Source organism: Carassius gibelio, chromosome B12, assembly GCF_023724105.1.
Source record: "Carassius gibelio isolate Cgi1373 ecotype wild population from Czech Republic chromosome B12, carGib1.2-hapl.c, whole genome shotgun sequence".
NCBI lineage: Eukaryota > Metazoa > Chordata > Actinopteri > Cypriniformes > Cyprinidae > Carassius > Carassius gibelio.
The window spans coordinates 13,470,062-13,491,286 of record NC_068407.1 but is presented as its reverse complement, the minus strand read 5'-3'; the positions used below and the strand labels follow the sequence as shown (position 1 = coordinate 13,491,286).

Genomic DNA, 21,225 nt, shown 5'->3' with positions numbered 1-21,225 from the left:
GACTGGAAGTATACTGTAATCATAAAGGGATGGACATGGTCAGCAACAATACTCTGTAGGCTGTGGCATTTAAGCAATGCTCAATTGGTACTAAGGGGCCCAAAGTGTGCCAAGAAAATTTCCCACATTCCATTACACCATCACCACCAGCCTGAACCGTTGAGACAAGGCAGGATGGATCCATAAATTCTGACCCAACCATCTAAATGTCTCAGCAAAAACTGAGACTCCTCAGACCAGGCAACATTTTTCCAATATTTTGTTGTCCAATTTTGGTGAGCCTGTGCGAAATTGTTTCTTGTTCTTAGCGGACAGGAGTGGCACCCAGCGTGGTCTTCTGCTGCTTTAGCCCATCTGCTTCAGGGTTCGACGTGTTGTGCATTCAGAGATGATATTCTGCATACCTTGGTTGTAACGAGTAGTTATTTGAGTTACTGTTACCTTTCAATCATCTCTTACCAGTCTGCCCATTCTCCTCTGACCTCAACAAAGCATTTTCATCCAAATAACTGCGGCTCACTGGATATTTTCTCTTTTTCTGACCATTCTCTGTAAACCCTAGAGATGGTTGTGTATGAAAATCCCAGTAGATCAGCTGTTTTTGAAATACTCAGACCAGCCCGTCTGGCACCAACAATCATTCCATGCTCAAAGTCACTTAAATACAGTGGGGCTCGAAAGTTTGGGCACCCCTTGCAGAATCTGTGAAAATATGAGTAATTTTCAAAAAATAAGAGAGATCATACTAAATGCATGTTATTTTTTTATTTAGTACTGTCCTGAGTAAGATATTGTACATAAAAGATATTAACATTTAGTCCACAAGACAAAAAAATTGCTGAAATAATTAAAATAACCCCACTCAAAAGTTTGGGAACCCTTGGTTCTTAATACTGTGTGCTCTTACCTGATGATCCTTGACTGTCTTTCTGTTTTGTGATGGTTGTGCATGAGTCCCTTGTTTGTTCTGAACAGTTAAACTGAGCAGCGTTCTTCAGAAAAATCTTTAAGGTCCTGCAGATTCTTCAGTTTTCCAGCATCTTTGCATATTTGAACCCTTTCCAGCAGTGACTGTATGATTTTGAGATGCATCTTTTTAGACTGAGGACATTTGAGGGACTCAAACACAACTATTTAAAAAGATTCAAACGTTCAAAGATGCTCCAGAAGGAAACAAGATGCATTAAGAGCTGGGGGGTGAAAACTTTTGGAATTTGAAGATCAAGGTAAATTGTACTTAATTTGTGTACCGGGAAACATACAAGTATCTTCTGTTGCTTACGAAGGGCAGAACTAAATGGAAAAAAAATTATATTTCAACAAAATAAGACAAATTTGGCCATCTTCATCGTGTTCAAAAGTTTTCACCCCTCAGCTCTTAATGCATCTTGTTTCCTTCTGGAGCATCAGTGAATGTTTGAATCTTTTTAAATAGTTGTGTTTGAGTCCCTCAAATGTCCTCAGTCTGAAAAGATGCATCTCAAAATCATTAAGTCACTGCTTGAAAGGGTTCAAATATGCAAAGATGCTGGAAAACTGAAGAACTTTTGAGTGTTTTTTTTTTAATAATTTCAGCATTTTTTTTTTTGTCTTGTGGACTAAATGTTAATAACTTTTATGTACAATATCTTACTCAGGACAGTACTAAGTAAAATATAACATGCATTTAGTATGATCTCTCTTATTTTTTGAAAATTACTCACATTTTGACAGATTCTGCAAAGGTGCCCAAACTTTCGATCCCAACTGTACACTTAAATTTCTTCTCCATTCTGATGGTCGGTTTGAACTTCAGCAAGTAGTCTTCACCATATGGTGAAGAATGGTGTGGGAGATGTTTTCTTAGCACGCTTTAAGCCCCTTAGTGCCAATTGGGCATCATTTAAATGCCACCCCTACCTGAGCATTGTTTCTGACCATGTCCATCCCTTTATGACCACCGTTTACCCATCCTCTGATGGCTACTTCCAGCAAGATAATGCACCATGTCACAAAGCTTGAATCATTTCAAATTGGTTTCTCGAACATGACAATGAGTTCACTGTACTAAAATGGCCCCCACAGTCACCAGATCTCAACCCCAAAGGAGCATCTTTAGGATGTGGTGGAAGGGGAGCTTCTTGCCCTGGATGTGCATCCCACAAATCTCCATCAACTGCAAGATGCTATCCTATCAATATGGGCCAACATTTCTAAAGAATGCTTTCAGCACCTTGCTGAATCAATGCCACGTAGAATTAAGGCAGTTCTGAAGGTGAAAGGGGGTCAAACACAGTATTAGTATGGTGTCCCTAATAATCCTTTAGATCAGTGTATATATATATATATATATATATATATATATATATATATATATATATATATATATATATATACACACACATACACAGTCATGTGAAAAAGTTAGGACACCCTATTAAATTCCATGGTTTTCTGTATCAGGGGATAATAAAAAACATGATTTGGTCCTTGGAAAGTATTACATTTTGGAAATAAAGCCTCAGATAAACAATATGACATGACATATAACAAAGTGTCATTATTTGATTAACAAAAATAAAGCCAAGATGGAAAAGGCATGTGTGACAAAGTTTAGACACCGACGATTCAATTGGCAGTAGATCCATTTTTAGCAGCAATAACTTGAAGTAATCATTTTCTGTATGACTTTATCAGTCTCTCACATTGTGCTGGAAGAATTTTGGTCCACTCTTCTTTACAACGGTGCTAAAGTTTATTGATGTTTTTTTGGCCATTTGTTTATACACAGCTCTCACCACATGGTTTCAGTCAGAATGAACTCTGTACTTTGACTGGGCTATTGCAGAACCTTGATTCTTTTCTTTTCATACATTTTGTTGTAGATTTGCTGGTGTGCTTTGGATCAATTTCCTGGTGCATCACCCAATCTTGGCCAAGCTAAAGCTGTTAAATGGATGTCTTCACATTTGACTCTAGAATACTTTGGTACACAGAGGAGTTCATGGTCAACTGAATGACTTTGAGGTGCCCAGGTCCTGTCCAAGCTACAAACCAAGCCCAACATCATCAGCCCTCCACTAGCATGTCTGACTTTTGGTATGAGGTGTTTGTGCTGATTAGGTTTTCACCAAATGTGGCGCTGTGAATTATGGCCAACCATCTCCACTTTGGTCTCATCTGTTCAAAAGTCATTATTCCAGAAAAATTATGCAAACCTAAAACTATGCATTCTTTGGTTGTCTGCCATTTCTCTGAGCTTTACATGGTCTGATCTTGGGGTAAATTTGCTGGTATGTCCACTCCTGAGAGGATTGGTGTCTGCTTTGAATGTCTTCCATTCGTGAATAATCTACCTCACTGTAGAATGATGGACTTCAAATTGATTGGAAATGGCCATATTACACTTCACAGATTGATGGCATCAACAATTGCTTCTCTATTGACATTGTGTTAACACTCACCTGAAGGCTCCAGACCAGCAAACTGCCAAAACATAGCTTTTATAGAGGTGCTCACACTTGCTGATGATCAGTTAATCAAAGGCATTGATTAGCATTGTCTGACTGCTACTTACCCTCCTCATGCTTATGTTAACAGTAAGGGTGTCCCAATTTTGTCACTTTATTTTTACAAAATAAACAATTACACGGTGCAATATGTTGTGTGTTGTTGTTCATGTGAGGTTTTATTTTCCAAATTTTAAAGATCTGGAAAGGACCAGTTATTTTTTTGTCATGATAAGGAAAACATGGAATACATTAGGGTGTCCTAACTTTTTCACATGACTGTATATACTATGTATATATATATATATATATATATGGCATAAAATGCTGGCAAACAATTGTGATTAATCACATACAAAATGATGTAAATGTTTTTGTTTACATAATATGTGTGTGCTGTGTATATTTAATATGTATAAATAAATACACACAAATGCATGTACTGTATATATTTCAGAAAAATATGTTATGTTTATATATTAAATATATTTATTTATAATGTAAATTATATGAGTATAAATTTAGACATATAAATATATGCGTGTGTGTATTTATATATACATAATAAATACACACTGAACACAGACATTAGGGTTGGGCCGATAGACGATGACATGGTCCATCGTCGATGGCTGACAGATATTATGATGTGGAGCCAGGGTTCAAGGTAGGGCTGGGCGATATAGCCAAAATGTCATATCCCGATATAGCTCATTTGATATCCCGATAACGATATACATAACGATATAGCAATTTTTCTGTTAATTCAGTTTATGAAAAGTATATATAAAATTGCAATGTGGAAATGCAGTTTGAAATGATATACAAAACAAATAAAGGTAGTATAGACTAAATATTTATTTTATTTAGAACCTTTTTTTCAAGCAAGACTGTTGGTCATGTTAACACCTGCCATTAAAATATTTCAACCTGCTATTATCGACCGTGTAGATATGCTTGGCAACAGTAGAAGTGATCTTCCATTTGCGGGAGCTGTGGCTATATGGTGTGCCACGGGTAAAAGCCTGTGGAGCCGTTCACATATTGCGTATTTTGCGCGCTCAAGTTCGTTATTTCCAATGTAGGCACGCTGTATGCGCGGTCATAATGGAAGTGTGGTGGTTCCAGGCGCGTCCGCACCGCATCGAGTTAAAAACATTTCAACTTTTTCATCCGTTTTAGGCGTCCATGCAACAGAAGTCGCTCCTCTTTTAGGTACAAGCTCCTTGGTTTGGGTTGGCTGGTCATCTTGTTGAGAATTACCCTGGTCTAAACCGTGTCTACTACCGTCTTCCTCCATGTTTGTTAATGTATTGCAGCATGCATGGGCATGCCGTTGCGTGAGGTGCATCTTGACGTAAAATTCTGTCGTAAACGCCTTATCGTTCTTATATAAAACGATAGACATTTTATATCGTCCAGACGATATATTTCGTCATATCGCCCAGCCCTAGTTCAAGGTTCAAAAAACACATTATTTTCCACATACTGAACATTATTGATTCTCCTCTATGCCCCACTTTTCTGAAACGCGTAGAGTTTTACAAAGCTCATCATTCTGAAAAGCGAGGTGTTCTCTGATTGGCCAGCATTTTAGTGCGTTGTGATTGGCTGAATGTCTCATGCATGTGACAGAAATGTTATGCCTCTTACGATACTGTCATGTCATGTCCCGGTCAGAAAACCGGCGAGACAAGTCAAAAAACATTAAAACCCATAATAAACTAAGCATTTGTTGCATCTAGTTGGGATATAATTACGGATTATAACAATTTATACTGTCTTTTTACGTGTTGCGTTGCATCACACCACTTAAACTTAAAAAATGTCTGCATTTGTGATCGGAGAAATGACAAAAAACAAGCGCTACTCTAGACTGCTCAAAACTTGTGTATGAATTATCAGTGGCAAATTCTAAAATATGTAAATGTACGTACAGACTGTGAGTCAGCCAGCATTGTAGTTTACTTTTCCAAGGATCAGGAAACAGTCCTCCATAAAATGTGCTGCACACATCTGAATATTTGGGGTTCACTTAATTTCCTTAATTTCAACTTCAGCAGTATACGGCAGGGTTTTGTTTTCACCTGGGTCTCTGCATTACTAACGCCTCCCTTGTCCGTCTACATCTTTCGTCTAATTTTAGCACCAGTTTCCTCTCCTGCCTATTATTTACTGCAGTAGTTCCCATGGAGCGATTTTTTTTTACTCAGTAATTACTGTGTTTTAAAATGTAGTGAAGTACAATACTGCAAACAAAACATACTTAAGTTCAAGTAAAATGACATGTTTTAAAAATTACTTAAAAAAAGAAGTACACAAAAAAGCTACTCTGTTACAGTAATGCGAGCATATGTAATTCATTAGTTTCCACCTCTGTGTACTCTCCTAGAGCTCTGAGAGTTTGACCTAAAACTATTCAAGAAACGCTACTTGCCTCAATGTAAATACAACTACTCATCAAAAGAGTTTTTAACAGGATAACACTGGCTACTTTATATGATCTCTCAATTACCAAGACAGCTCCCTTAAAATGTACTCCCCTTTAAAGTTCTGAAGCATGAACAAGAAGAAAAAAAATGCAAAAGGGAGCCTGTAAATGTGATATATTAAAAAAATATTAAGTCAAAAATTTTTACAAAAATAAATAAATTTAATCAAAACAGAGTTGAGGAGCTTATGAGGTGACAGTTTGACAGGAGTGCTGACAGTCGCCTCTCTTTGATGTCATCATTCTTCCTGTGGTTGGCTGGGTTCACGGTAGCTCTGCTTGGTATTCAGGGCACATTTGACGGGTAGGCTGAGGAGCATTTAGCGTGTTTGCCCGGCAAGCCTCTGACAAATCAGTTGTTTAGGAGCTGTCAGTATGGTTGAGCAGCAAGGGGCCTGACATGGCCCAAACAGATGGAGTCATGGACACAACAAGACACCAAATACATATTCCATTCCAAAGCACGGAGAGCTTCATGACAATCACAGAAGTTGCAGTCTTAGATATATAATGATATTATACACACTCTATGGAAGTATATGGAAGCAACAAGGAAACTTTTAGATTTATATTTTTGTCCTATTACTTTTTCAAAGGTGTCAGACTTTTATGCTTGGTGGATGATGAAAAGGGCCAAAAAAGTGTAATAATCGAGATTCTTTAACATAGCATGGTTGGATTTTTTTTGTGCAATAACCAAAGTTTCAAATCTATTTGATTTTGAGGTGGAAAACAAAGCAACATTTGAAAGAAAATTCAAGATTATGTCAGAGGAGACGTAAGAGCGGGCCTAGTGTTGCACTGGTTTATGCGAGGCTCATGAAAGGTCTGAATGGGTAATTACACAATCTGCTCTCTCAAGATAAATGATGAGACTAGCAATGATAGACTCAAATATGCAGATTAGACAAGGCCAGTCCTTCATTTCATCCAGCGTGTGCAGATGATCAGGAGCATACACCTTCAAAGGGGTATATGTTTCCTCAACTGAGGCATTATTTGCATTTTCTCATCATTACTCTTCTCAGTGTAACTATTGGCAGATATTTAGGCCTGAAGAGAACACAACCATGTTACGCAGTTCAAAGTTAGCTTTCAGTTCAAACATAATTACAGGATGGACTCTTGACCAAGAGACATCAATGAAACATGGTTTCATGAGAGAGATAAGGTTTATATTCTGTGTATATATTGTACACAGAATATAATGCTCTTAATATTAAATTATATACACTACCATTCAAAATATATTTCAAATACAGCAAAAACAGTTATACTGTGAAATACTATTATAATTTAAATTATATTTTTAAGTGTAATGTATTCATGTGTTTGCAAAGCTGAATTTTTAGCAGTCTTCAGTCTCAAACGATCCTTCAGAAATCATTCAGATGTTGATTTGGTGCTGCTCAATATGTTTGTGGAAACTTTATTTATGAAACAGCTTTTATTTGAAATAGCAGATTTGTGTGTGAACATGACGCATCCTTGCATAATAAAAGAATTAATTTCAATGTATAAAAATATATACAATGTTGAAAGTGAGACATTTTGAAATGTCATGGCAAATATTAGCTCATTTTGGATTTCATGAGAGCTACACATTCCAAAAAAGTTGGGACAGCTAGCAATAAGAGGACAGAAAAGTTACACTGGAAATGGAAATCACAACATGGCCTCAGGAATACTTCCAGATAACATTGTTGGTGAACACAATCCACCGTGCCATTCGCTGTTGCCGGCTAAATCTCTATAGGTAAAAAAAGAAGCCATATCTAAACACGTTTTCACAGGGGAAAACTGTTCTGTGGTCAGAAAAAAACAAAATGTTAAGTTATTTTTGGAAAACTGGGACACCATGTCATCCGGACTAAAGAGGACAAGGACAACCCAAGTTGTTATCAGCGCTCAGTTCAGAAGCCTGCATCTCTGATGGTATGGGGTTGCATGAGTGCGTGTGGCATGGGCAAATTACAAGGCACCATCAATGCTGAAAGGTATATCCAAGTTCTAGAACAACATATGCTCCCATCCAGACGTCGTCTCTTTCAGGGAAGACATTGCATTTTCCAACATGAAAATGCCAGACCACTTACTGCATCAATTACAACATCATGGCTATGTAGAAGAAAGATGCGGGTACTGAAATGGCTAGCCTGGATTTCAGTACCCGGATTCAGAACAGCTACAGCTCTTCTAATGCAAAGGGCTCAACCATGATCTACAGTCAGAGCTGGATCAATTCATGGATCTTGCTCCTGGTCCCTCTCTCCTCCAGGACCACCGGCGGGCTTAAATTTATATAAATATAATAAAAATTTGTGCAAAAGTCTTAGGTAACTAGTATTTTCACCAACAAAAAATGGTTTTAAGTCCATCATTTTTATCTTTTGCTGTAGTGCGTCTAGTAAATATCAGGTCACATTTCCATTATTTTTTGCCATTAATTGGACTAATCCAGTGAGATTTTTGTTTGCACAGGGAGTCTGACAACAGCGAGTGCTCCACACAGAGATCTGTTCTCACCATCATCAGCAGGTTTCTTGAAGCATTTTAGAGACATTGCCACAGTTCTTCTTGATTGAGTCTGACTCCATTTGTTCTGTTTCTTCGTGTTATTCCAGACAGACTGGATGATGGTCAGATCTGATCTCTGTTTGAAGCACTGGCTGCTGTGGACAAACTCCTTGGGCAAACAAAAATCTCACTGGATTATTACATTTAATGACAAAAAGAATATTTGTGTAATCATATAAAATTAAACATTTTACTTACCACAAACATGCGTGAAGAATTTTGAATAAAAATAAGATTTAAAAAGCCTACTATAAAATTGTCTTAACATCCATCCACCTCTTTCGTCATATATGAGACCCATAAATGACATGCAGACAAAAAAATTTTTTTTTGGCCACAAGTTAATTGTTCATTCCCTCATTTCGCAAATCATGGCCTTGTTGTACTCAATCATTCAATCATTCTAACCAAATCAAAAACGAGGCAACAATTCAGTATGATCACTATTTGGTAAATTGAGGAAATTAATTAGTACAACGTGGCCATGATTTGCTAAAATAAGTGAAGAAATGAATAAGCAGTGAAAACAAATTTCTACTGAACTAAAAAGAGAGACTAAATTCCTGATTCGTGGGAACGAATATTTCATGTGCAGGCTTTGTATTTTTAAGAAAGAGCCACTCAATGAATCTGAAGTACCCTGTTAACCTTTGATTTATCCATACAAGTCGATCCACAAAGAATCATTCTACAGGCCCTTTTAGAGAACCTCAATGATTCGACTTGCTCAGGACTGCGGAAGATCAGATATCATATGTGTGCAATGGCGTGTATCACAAGAGAAAAGAACGGAGCCCCTTTTTAACCAACTGCCACTAAGCTCCAGCAAAACAATAAAATAATTAACGATAACTTGACAGCTAATCTCAATGGGTCAATGATTACCAACAAAAGCCCTGTCACCATCAAATCCTTCCACACTTGCAGCCTTTTTCAACTTTAAAAGCCTGTTTGCTACACAACATTTTCTCCCTGCTTTCTTGTTCCAACTGAGCCCTGAGGATTTCCACACTCCAGTTGCATTTGCAAGTCAAAGTATTAGCTAAAACTTTAGCGGAAGCCAGTTAGCAGCTCTCTGCTCTGAAAAAAAAGAGAACAAAGAGGGTCCTTCTGCCCTGTGTATGTGCGCAGCTTCTACACAGCACATAAACAAAACCCACTTCCCTGAGAGGTCAGGAACTTATCACTGAGCAGAACGAGTTACTCGAGGACAGATGCAGACACATCTCCTAATTGACAATTGCTCAGCTGTTTTCCAGTCCTTGGTGGTATGTTAAGAGCAAGATGGCAAAACGTGGCACGGGGTTAAAAATAACTCGTTTTTGAAGTCCAGACCAACAACCGACTGCTGGGAGTGCAAAACTAATGTGCTCAGAGCAGGTACAAAGGGTGCTGTCTTCACGCCAGCCCTGGGGTTGATTGACTCTTTTGATTGGCCGTCCTTGAGGTGGGACGCAGACTGGCAGTGCCTGTCTAGGTCCCATTAAATCAGGTCTGTCTTTCACGCTCTAAAAAGTCTACCTTTGAAGGGCCACGTAGGGGCCAGTGGCTCTGCCTGGCACGCTCTCAAAAATCACAGGCAATGGGAGGAAGCAGTGCCACAAGCCAATTACCTGCCCCTGGGTGAACTAAGGCGGGGGGAAAGAGGAAAATGAAAAGACAGGTGGGGAATCAGAGTGCTGTCAGAGTGGACTATCCTCATTAGTGCATACAGTGCTGCCCCACTGATGATGCTGATGGACACTGGGGCAGAGGGCAGGACCACATGACATAGCAATCTTGCCCTTATACTCAGTGCACAGCAGCCTTATAGATGAAAAGCTAGAAAACGTGTCCACAATTTCAAAGTGGCAAAATCAATGGTGATAGAAATGAAGTTGGCCAGCAAAACTCTATATATAAGTACACCAAAGGGTCAAAAACAGGTGCTTTGGACAAAAACATGCCACTAAAATGAACTAAACTTCTCCCCAGATTTAAGAAAAAAGGTTTCAAAATGCCCCTGCAAAATTTAGTGATTAATTAAGGGAAAGGTGAAAATGAATGACAAGTGTCAATTCCATTTACATTACATTTAGATCTGCTCATGTTGCATCAGATTTCTTTTTACACGTTTTTGGCAATGTTGAGTATTATAACCACTCCTTTTGCAGTGTATACAGCAGTGCTTAATTTGTAAATTGCGAGGTCCCGGAACAAAGCAGGGATATGGATCCAGCATGTGATTACAGAAGGGAGAGGTAACGAAGCATTCCCGCAATCACATTGGTGGACCAAGTTATTAAGAGCGTGCATCAGTCACTTTTAGGGTCTGGAAGGTCATGAATAACCTGGATATGCCATTCGATAAAAAAAAAAAACAATTTCCAGACTTAAAAAAAAAAGTTTTGGAATATAATTTTTACAAATCTCTGTATAATAGAGTTATATTAATCAGGTCCTAAATTCCTGTGGAGGACTATGTAGCTATATATAATTATTAGATTAAATAAGTAATTCAAAACCAGCCTTCAAACCCATAACCTCTCTTTGAGCGCGCTTCACATCAGCACTATAGCGACTGCACGCTGCGATAGACTTTCACTCACATATCGGGACAGCTGACGGAACAGTCAATCGTTCGTTCGTTATCTGGCTTGGCTCGGTGTTCATCTTCAGTTCTCTCTTCACAGCAGTTCAGTCAGTGTACTGTTTGAGTAAATGAATTACTCCGGGATATTGGTTTATTCTGACTCAGAGGGAGTGTCAGCCATATTAAAAAAGTTAACAGCTTAAGTAATTTGTGGATTAATGCGTATTGGAGACGCGAACCGTTTAAAACGATTCAATTCGATTTGGTGAACTGGTTTAAAAATATTTCGATTTACCGGTCAATCTACGTTCCAACTCTCACCTATGGTCATGAGCTGTGGGTCATGACCGAAAGGACAAGATCCCGGATACAGGCGGCCGAAATGAGCTTTCTCCGTCGGGTGGCTGGGCGCTCCCTTAGAGATAGGGTGAGAAGCTCAGTCACTCGGGAGGAGCTCAGAGTAGAGCCGTTGCTCCTCCACATCGAGAGGAGCCAGCTGAGGTGGCTCGGGCATCTATTTCGGATGCCTCCTGGACGCCTTCCCAGGGAGGTGTTCCAGGCACGTCTCACCGGGAGGAGGCCCCGGGGAAGACCTAGGACACGCTGGAGGGACTATGTCTCCCGGCTGGCCTGGGAACGCCTCGGGGTCCCCCCGGAAGAGCTGGAAGAAGTGGCTAGGGAGAGGGAAGTCTGGGCGTCTCTGCTCAGACTGTTGCCCCCGCGACCCGGCCCCGGATTAAGCGGAAGATGATGGATGGATGGATGGATGGATGGATGGTTTAAAAAGATTTGGTTACATCGAATGATTCGTTCGCGAACCGGATATGCCAAACTGCTGTGTTTTGAACTCTCTCACAACAGACACGAAAGAGAAGACAATGCTGAATAAAGTCGTCGTTTTTGCTATTTTTTGGACCAAAATGTATTTTCGATGCTTCAAAAAATTCTAACTGACCCTCTGATGTCACATGGACTACTTTGAAGATGTTTTTATTACTTTTCTGGACATGGACAGTATACCGCGCACACACTTTCAATGGAGGGACAGGAAGCTCTCGGACTTAATCTAAAATATCTTAAACTGTGTTCTGAAGATGAACGGAGGTCTTACGGGTTTGGAACGACATGAGGGTGAGTTATTAATGACATAATTTTAATATTTGGGTGAACTAACCCTTTAAGAGAACTGAGAATGATCCGTCCTGGGAGTGCTGAAAATAGTAGATGACAGCATTGCAACTTCTAAAAATCTATTCCAAGTTTCAAAACATCACTTTGCACTCTTTTTATTGCAAAACTACCTCTGTGAAATACTGCACAACAATTGTGAGGGCAGAAACAGGGGCTAGTGATGTCATCTAGGCTGGTTAGTAGCAGGTGGTGATGGTGGCTCTGATGGAAAGTGTTTTTTGGGAGGGCTTTTTGTGCTCTGTTGACATGTTTTCTCATATTTTTGGATTACTGTCATTTAAAAAGTTTAAATGTTACGGACTAAAACTATGCCATTGACAATGTTTCCTGCCGGCTGTGCACAGAATCAACAATCTACTTTCAAGTGTATGATATATTGTTTCCCACAACTGTGATCCTTTGAAAATACATTCATGTCAGATTAAAAGTTGGTAGATGCACCGTGCCGTGTTGCTTTGGATGCAATTTTCTTTGCAGTACAGGGCTGTGCCAAATTCTGAATTCAATCTGAATTACAACTTTCACACCAGACAACTCTATTGAATTTCAATCCTTTTAAACTCTTTAATATTCAACTGCAACTGTCTTTCAACTCTTTTGTCACTGCAATTCAAATTCATCTAAATTTCAGGAATTCTATTCTAAAAGATGCACAGCCCTGTTGATGTAAGTAAATAAATAAATATATGATAAAGATAAAAACACAATTTAAATCAATAAAAATTATTAAATGAATGATAATATAAAATAAATAATTAAAGTTTGAATATTTGCTTAGTTAAATAGTTCATCTACTAATTTGCCTACTAATCCTGTATTGTCAGGTGAGTCGAGCAATACAAAGACAAGGAAAAGAGAGAACCTGCCATTACAGACAAAATCTGCAGTACATACCTTGTTGCCGATGGCTTTTTTAGGTGGGAAATTGAACGTGTCGACTTGCGGGAATTGCGGCCGAAGGTAATTGTGCAGCACCCTGAACTCAGCGTAGCGCCGATACACATTCCACTCATTGTCCAGTATTCTAATGTACACCTGGAAAAAATGAAATACATAAAATGTCACGATTTACAGTGATGAGTATCTGATGTGTCTATTGGCTATTGTTAGTCTCATTATTATTTGCATCTGTTATAAACCAGGTCTCCCATGGTACAATAGCCAGACAGACACAAAGGACTGTTTCTAGAAGTGCATTGCAGGGACAACAACACAAGGAAGAGGAGGGAGCTAGGAGGAGAGGGATGCTATTTTCACGCCTCACTTCAGAGCAGGACAGAGGAGCCTGGCTCGAATACCCATGCAAGACCTCTGATCACAGCAAAGAGACACACTTAAGTCTGTTGAACAGACAGCAGCGAGTCCGCTGGGGATGCAGAGCAGAGAGTGTGTACGTCTGGCTTTAGTAACAGGATCTCATGAGAGGTTAGACTCTGACAGCACGTTTGCACCTGCGAGGCCACGCTGACAGTGTCAAACTCAGACTGTTCACAGACTACTGGTGTCACAGCGTCAGTGCAATGACTACAAGAAAAAAAGTATGCATGCAAACCAGACATCAAATAACTAAAATGGCTTTAAAAAAGTTAAAGTCAAAAAGTAAAAAAAAAAAAAGTTCACAATTTAACTCATGAATTGTGTTGTTCATGTCAGTGTTACTACAATTTATAAGAACTATTTTCTTTTTAAATATATATTTTAAAATGTAATTTATTCCTGTGATATCAAAGCTGATTTTCAGCTTCCATTACTACAGTTTTTAATGTCACATGATCATTCAGTAACCATTCTAATATGCTAATTTGGTACTCAGTAAGCATTTCTTTTCTCAATGTTAATAACAGTTGTGCTGCTTTGACTATAGGGTTCCTATTATGAACTTTTACAAAGTCTAGATTTTGTTTTGGGGGATGTACTAGAAAATGCTCTCATGCTTAGTGGTTCGAAAAATATTTTTTTTTTTTACATGATTTAAATCATTACAATAACTTTCTCCACAGCCTGACACAAACGGCTCAATTAGTTCTGGGTTTGAGGAACACCCGCCTTCTGAAAAATGAAATGTGTTGTGATTGGTTAGCTATCCCAGTGCGTTGTGATTGGCGAGCAGCTTAGACAGTGTTTCAGTGCTACTGCTATGCCCCTTGTCAAAGCAGCGAGTTCTGTCTGCTCTATATAGTTAAGGATGGTGTCAATATTACCAATATCAATTTGAGCCAGTCTCAGATAATATTTTCAGGATAATTATACTGTAGGCTTATATTAATTGCAGGCGGGCATCAGGGAGCCGCTATTATGTCTGGCATTGAAACTGCTTTTGAGTGCATGAATGCTTTTTAGTTTCACTTTCGAGATTTGCGATCGCATGCACTCCGTTTATATGAAGCAGCAGTACTGCACATTTTACAAGATTAGATGTTTTGTTAGGGGTGCTCAGAATCTAAAAATCATTTGCCTAGTGGTTAGAGAGTTTGACTCTTAAACCTAGGGTTGTGGGTTCGAATCTCGGGCCAGCAATACCACGAATTAGGTGCCCTTGAGCAAGGCATCAAACCCCCAACTGCTCCCCGGGCGCCGCAGCATAAATGGCTGCCCACTGCTCCAGGTGTGTGTTCACAGTGTGTGTGTGTTCACTGCTGTGTGTGTGCACTTTGGATGGGTTAAATACAGAGCATGAATTCTGAGTATAGGTCACCATACTTGGCTGAATGTCACATCACTTTCACTTAATCTACTTAGTTGTAAGGTAGTGAGTTTAATACGAGGACGTTTCCCATCCCATATATACCGTGAAACACATCGAGTTTGTCCCAGCAGCCAACCGGTGGAGCGAGAGGAATCATGGAAGAAATTAAATTAATACGTGGGAGAACATTCATTTTAATCACCAATATACAAGCCTGAAGAAAAGTAGGAAGATGAGACCAATTTTCCAAATCTGAAGATACTTTGGCTAGAATACTATTATAGTTTTTTTGAGAGAATTTCCTGCAGTGAAAGAAATACTTCTATCCACAAATATTTAAAGTTCTGAACCAATTGAATACAGAAAGGTAAATGGGATAAATTTTAATGACTTACTCCAAATAATTGTAAACTCAGAGAGAGATCCAAAATGGTCAAATAAGTTAAACACATGAGGAATAGAATGTGACAGCTTCTGTAAAAACAATAAGATATCATCATCAAACAAAACATAATGAAATAATGCTCTAAATAAGAATCTAAAACAGTCAGCAGTTGGTGTCTTTCATTCATTCGATTGGTTCAAATGGCTGATTCATTCAGGAATTGAGTAAATTACTCACTTTATGAATGGGTCTTTGAATCATTGTTTTACCCGATTCATTCAGAACACAGATTCATTCAGAAACTAAACACAAGAGACGCGCAAATGTTATTTTTTGATAACATTTTTGTTAGCAAAATGGAGCAAAAAACAGACAATATTGTGTTTAAAATTTAACACAATATTAACTTCTTATTTACTGACCTGTTGTATTAAATCACATTTAAACTTGTGATATTCGGGACAAAAATAGCAAAAAAACACAAAAACTTGTGCAATATTGCTTATCATGTGATATAAATATGAGACAAGAACTCATACATGGACATTTTTTTTTGCCCAAATATTTTTAATTTTAGGGTATAGCTGCATTAATGGAGTCCTGGACCATATTTGTCAACAGTCAACTGTATGAAATGTAAGATGATGTACAGATCTGTGCGTTAACTACGTTAAAATTATTTAATTGTGTTATTTTTTCATAACTAATTCATTAATTATTTAAACTGACTGTCGTAGTATATAGATATAAGTGACTTCTAAAACACCACATCATCTTATCCCATTTGTCCCTTCACAGGGAGTTTAATTGACAGGCGAGCTGACCAATCATAATGCAGAATCTGCCATTTTGTCTGTCAAACAGACCAGATAAGAAAGTAGATTAACGTCAGGTGGACTAGAACTTGAAAAATGGTGTATTAACATCTTTCTGCGGTTGAACCAACATAATTTCTGATGTTTATTCATGTTTATTTCATGTTTCAAGTAAATATGAGAAGAACGAACACTCATTACAAACAGTAACGAAGGGGGCGGGTCATTGCAGGTCATGATGTTAATTAATAAACCTTTTCATATGAACTACAAATGAGATTTCATTTGTCACGCATTATGAATTTTTAATTGCTTGTATTTGGGTCATGCCAAGACCACACATAATCAAACTTCTCTTGTGATCCATGATCCAGAACAATAACAAAAGGGTACCCACACTTTCCCACAGTGCACTGGGAGAACAGGCATGTAAAAAGTGAAATGACTGAAAAAAATCACATTAGAAGGACTTGGGTGGTGGTGATGAGAGTGAGCAGAATAACAAATAAGGCTTAGTCACAAGCAGCAGGCCATTACAGTTTCACTCATAGCCATTATCTTTAATAGCCTGTGCTCCGTTTGAGTTCAGTCTGGTTTGGCGCGTTCAAGAATATAGGATGTTGACGCTTTATAAAGTTTAATTTAATTCTCTTTACAAATTAGCTCGATAGCAACTGCTTTATGCAAATCCTATTTATGATTAAACCTTGAAATTCTCTAAACATATTAATTAAAAAGGGATGTTTCAAAGAAACTGCCAAAATCATATTAAGACACACAGAATGAAGAACATACACACACACACACACACACGAGAGGTTTTATGGCCTTAACTAAAGGAAATCAAAATGACAAACTGACGGTGTATTAAAGCTATCATAATCCCATAGAGGCGGTCTCATTAGCATACATATTTATGGTAACAAATCATCCTCTAAAGAGCAATCACTTCCCCCTCAATAATCGCAAATTAATACCATGGAAAAGTGTTTGGGGAAATCCAGCTCTCACTTAAAACTCTTTCTTGACAAAAATAAAACCAACCTTAATTAAAATGAAAGCTTATGGCAACACGCCAAGAAATTCTGGAATTAGCCCAAACAAACAAAACAACATTCTCAAACAAAGAAACAAGTGTTGAAAATGTTTTAATCAAATTTCAGCTGCAGTTCACTCTCACTAGTTATTCACCATTAAACATCACAACCTAGATTTGAATGTTTTAAGAAACTTAAGTCATTTCTAGACAGCTGCAAAGGTGTTCTAAATAGTTGTAGCACAATGTTATGCGATTACCAGGAGTGCAGTGTGGTTTTAGAACACAGCTAAAGTGTTCTGATTTGGTGTTTGCAATACATTAACAAGGTGTTGTAATAGCAAGTAAACGGGAAGTATAGGGAAATTAAAGACAAATACATGAATCTGCCTCTAATTAATTTAGTGCTATAATAGCGCTGAGAAAAATTCATAACAATTTGCGAGTGTCAGTGGGACGCACTAAGTCACCGGTCAATTTATTTGGCCATTACTGTAATGTGTATTAGACTTGTGTACTTTTGCAGACGTCTATTACTTCCACTACAGACAGTATAATGAAAAAGTAATTTATCTTTTTTGACAAACAATGAAAGAAAAGAGCAGCAAGTGTATGATTCATACTAAAAGCAAATGTCAGCCTGGGGGAGGATGCTAATATTTAGCCCAGCTATAAAAGCATTTACAATATCTCATTATATCCATATTGAGATAAGATGTGTTCTTTATGGAGAGAAAAAGCATTGGTGACAATTTACCACTCTCACACACACATAAACACTCATCTTTGTTCCAGCTCAGATACCTCACACCATATATCGGGCAAGTGTGCCATCTCGTCTGAAGATGAAATGCTGGGAATTAATGACGGTTTGGCAGCATGTCTAATTGGAGGTGCCCAGCTGTGGTAAAAGCTGTGGTTTGACCCCTTCTATTTCAGGAAGGACCGTATAAGGAGACCTCCTCCTCATCTCACGCTCCCTCTTTCTACCTACAGAGACTCCACACATGCTCTCTACTGAGCCATTCAGCTTAACTACAGCTGTCAGTGCACAAATCACTGGCTGCCGGAGTGCCAAGGTCTCTTCCAGCTGAGGGCTCCCTGTCTTTGAGTCAATACTAGAATTATGAGCATTATTCTAATTTGCCCACAAAGGGATATTCTGAGCAAAAATGAAAAAGCACTAACCACCCGCAGGATTCATTTCACCAATTTTCCATCAACAATTTTCAAACTTGCCATTCATGATAATCCTCTAACTGACCTCTACCCACATCTAACTGATAGCAATGCAGTATCATTGGAGCAAATGTGCTGCTGTATTTAATATTAGAGTGGCTGTGAATCGCCCACAGGCAGGGTCATCTTCAGTGTGGGACAACAAACAATGTTGGGAGGCTCACTAAGGTTTTCGACAACAGCAACAGAAATTCAATACGACTGCGATACTGGGAGTGTGATCTAGCACTTAAACAACAGTTCAGTTTAAAAAAAATGTGGCAGCACTTCAATGCGTCATTATACAGCATTTATATGTATTTAATATAGAAATAGCAGTAGATTATACATAATTACTGACCCAAAATGGGATCATTCACCCAAAAATGTAAATGAAGTCGTCGTTTATACACCCTTGTGTTGTTATAATATCCGATGACCTTCTTTCTTATTCAGACTGCAAAATGATTTTTTTTGTGTGTGTGTGTGTGTGTTAGGGCATACTTGTCCATATAATGGCATTATATCAGCAAAAAAAAAAAGATGCAAAAATATCAAAGTGGTCCCATGCAACACATGCCGCATATTCCATGTGTTCGGACAGAAATTTGACATTATTTAACAAATATATTCGCTTTGGCTGGTGGTCTCTGTGCACTGTTCATGAAACTCTATTAGCGCAGCAGTAGACTATGACTCGCCCAGGAACAGCACACAAGTTGTAAAAAATCAAGATTAATAAAAACACGACAAGATAAAATCCATCTACTTTCTTCTCTGAGATAAATATAACTGTTCGCAACAAGTTATTGCATTCATCTGTCAACTGTAATTTTGACTGTCACGACAACCAGAGTTCAGATATGGAGACATTCAGCTCATTGAAGAACATACACAAATATTTTGGGGGGAATTTCAAGGCATTGTTTTTTGATATGATTTTAGCAATCTTGATTTCTCACAATTTGTGTGCTTTTCCTGGGTGAGGCGGAATGAACGGCTGCCTAAAAGAGTCTCATGAATGTGCAGTAATGAATGAAAGTCAGGATATTTTTTCAATAAACTGTTAAATTTTGGTTTATTTTTTCACCAAACCCTATCAGTCACCCCTCCAAACACTTGGTATATACGGCACATCGCATGGGACCACTCTGTGATTCCTTTGTGCCTTTTTAAAAAGCTTGATGCTAATCGCCATATAGTACTATTGTATAGATGAGAACGTGCGGGACATTAAAAAATAAAATCTCCTTTTGTGGTCTGAAAAATAAATACGTGAATACACCATTAGAACAACACAAGGGTGAGTAAATGATGACTTAATTTTCATATCCCTTTAATAACATATATTTGAGATTAAATACATCCAGATATTTAATTAATTTTTACTTCTCCCATAAATATCATTCCAAAGGAAGTCAAAACAGGATCAACTGTCACAGAGATATGCCAAGATACCCTTCCTTTTTAAACTATGAGCAGAAAAAAAAATAGGTAACACTTTATTTTGATAGTAACTTTAGGCATTCAACTACAAGTAGCAAGTAACTTTGCCACTACATGTCAACTAGCAGTCATTAGAGTATTTAGTAGACTGTCTGCTTATTCATTTCTTCTAACACTTTATTTTGATGGGTCCATAACATACAACATACGGACTATGAGAAACAATTTGCAATTACATGTCAAGTTATTCTGCTAACCCTAAACCTAACCCAACAGTCTACTCTGAGAGTTAGTGAAAGAATAGTTGCAAATTGATGTGAATTAGTTGACATGTAGTTGCAAAGTTACTTATAGTTAGTAGAATGTCCAATGGGCTCAAAATAAAGTGTAAGCAAAAATGATTGTTAATATAAATTTGTGAACTTGAGCCAAATATAACTAAACATTTTAAATGCTATTTAGGGAACATGAAATGCTATTTTTACTTTTTAAAAATAAAAAAATGTCATGTCCACCACCGTTAATCCCATCACATAATGTTATTAAACTCATCATGTGATACTCTATGTGGTGAAAATTACTTTGTGTTAAATAAAATGGTGAGAGTGTGAAAAGTGCATTTTAAGAGAGAATCTAAAAGTCCAGCAGGGACCAAATTATAAGACAGGAACCAATTGTTGTATTATACTGAACAGAATTTCGATAGCCTGTCCAAAACCAGGTTTTACACTACCTAGCACATCTTATCTCCATTCACAAGTAAAATCTAATTATAAAGTTTTGAGTGATTCTGGAAGGCACACTCATCATGGTACACAGTCCTACAATTCGACACCCACCCCCAAGTTCACTCTACACTCCAGTTCTACCGAGACAAAACATTTGCCAAATTAGGCAGAAAATAGAATCCATTTGGAAGATAGCTGTGCCAGAGTCATGGTATAAAAGGAATGACAGAGCCAGAGAGAGAAATTAAGAGTGGAAGGAAAGGAGGAGAGGGAGCAATAAGAAGGATTGAGAAGAGTTTTTCATTAGGAACATTCAGCCACAACATCTGTCACCTGTGTGCAAAGTGCAAGCAGGTGTGTGTGCGCATGTCATATTCAAAGCGTAACCATTATCCTTCCAGATGACATTCAAGAACCTCAAAATACGAGTAAAACCCAGCAAGCACTCGTGGTAAAGTATGGTTACTTGCATGAATGGTCAAATTTGTCTAGCTTTAATATGCTGCTCTTGGCAATCGAACAGGAAAATAGTCCTAAAGAAACAAAGTAAAATAGAGCAGCTAAAGGACAGACAGCACTGAATCTATATTAA

The 21,225-nt window shown here is 38.0% G+C and overlaps 1 protein-coding gene across 4 annotated transcripts in view; it reads right to left on the bottom strand.

The window, feature by feature from the left end:
• Positions 1–21,225, bottom strand: part of LOC127969530 (sorting nexin-29-like) — a 138,069-nt gene that overhangs the window by 24,605 nt on the left and 92,239 nt on the right. For 3 of the 4 annotated variants that reach the window (XM_052571569.1, XM_052571567.1, XM_052571568.1), the window contains one exon: positions 13,214–13,354. The exons of the other annotated variant lie outside the window; for it this stretch is intronic. In XM_052571569.1, the coding sequence (XP_052427529.1) occupies positions 13,214–13,354 (141 nt within the window). The remainder of the gene's footprint in view (positions 1–13,213; positions 13,355–21,225) is intronic. 4 annotated transcript variants of the gene reach the window in all.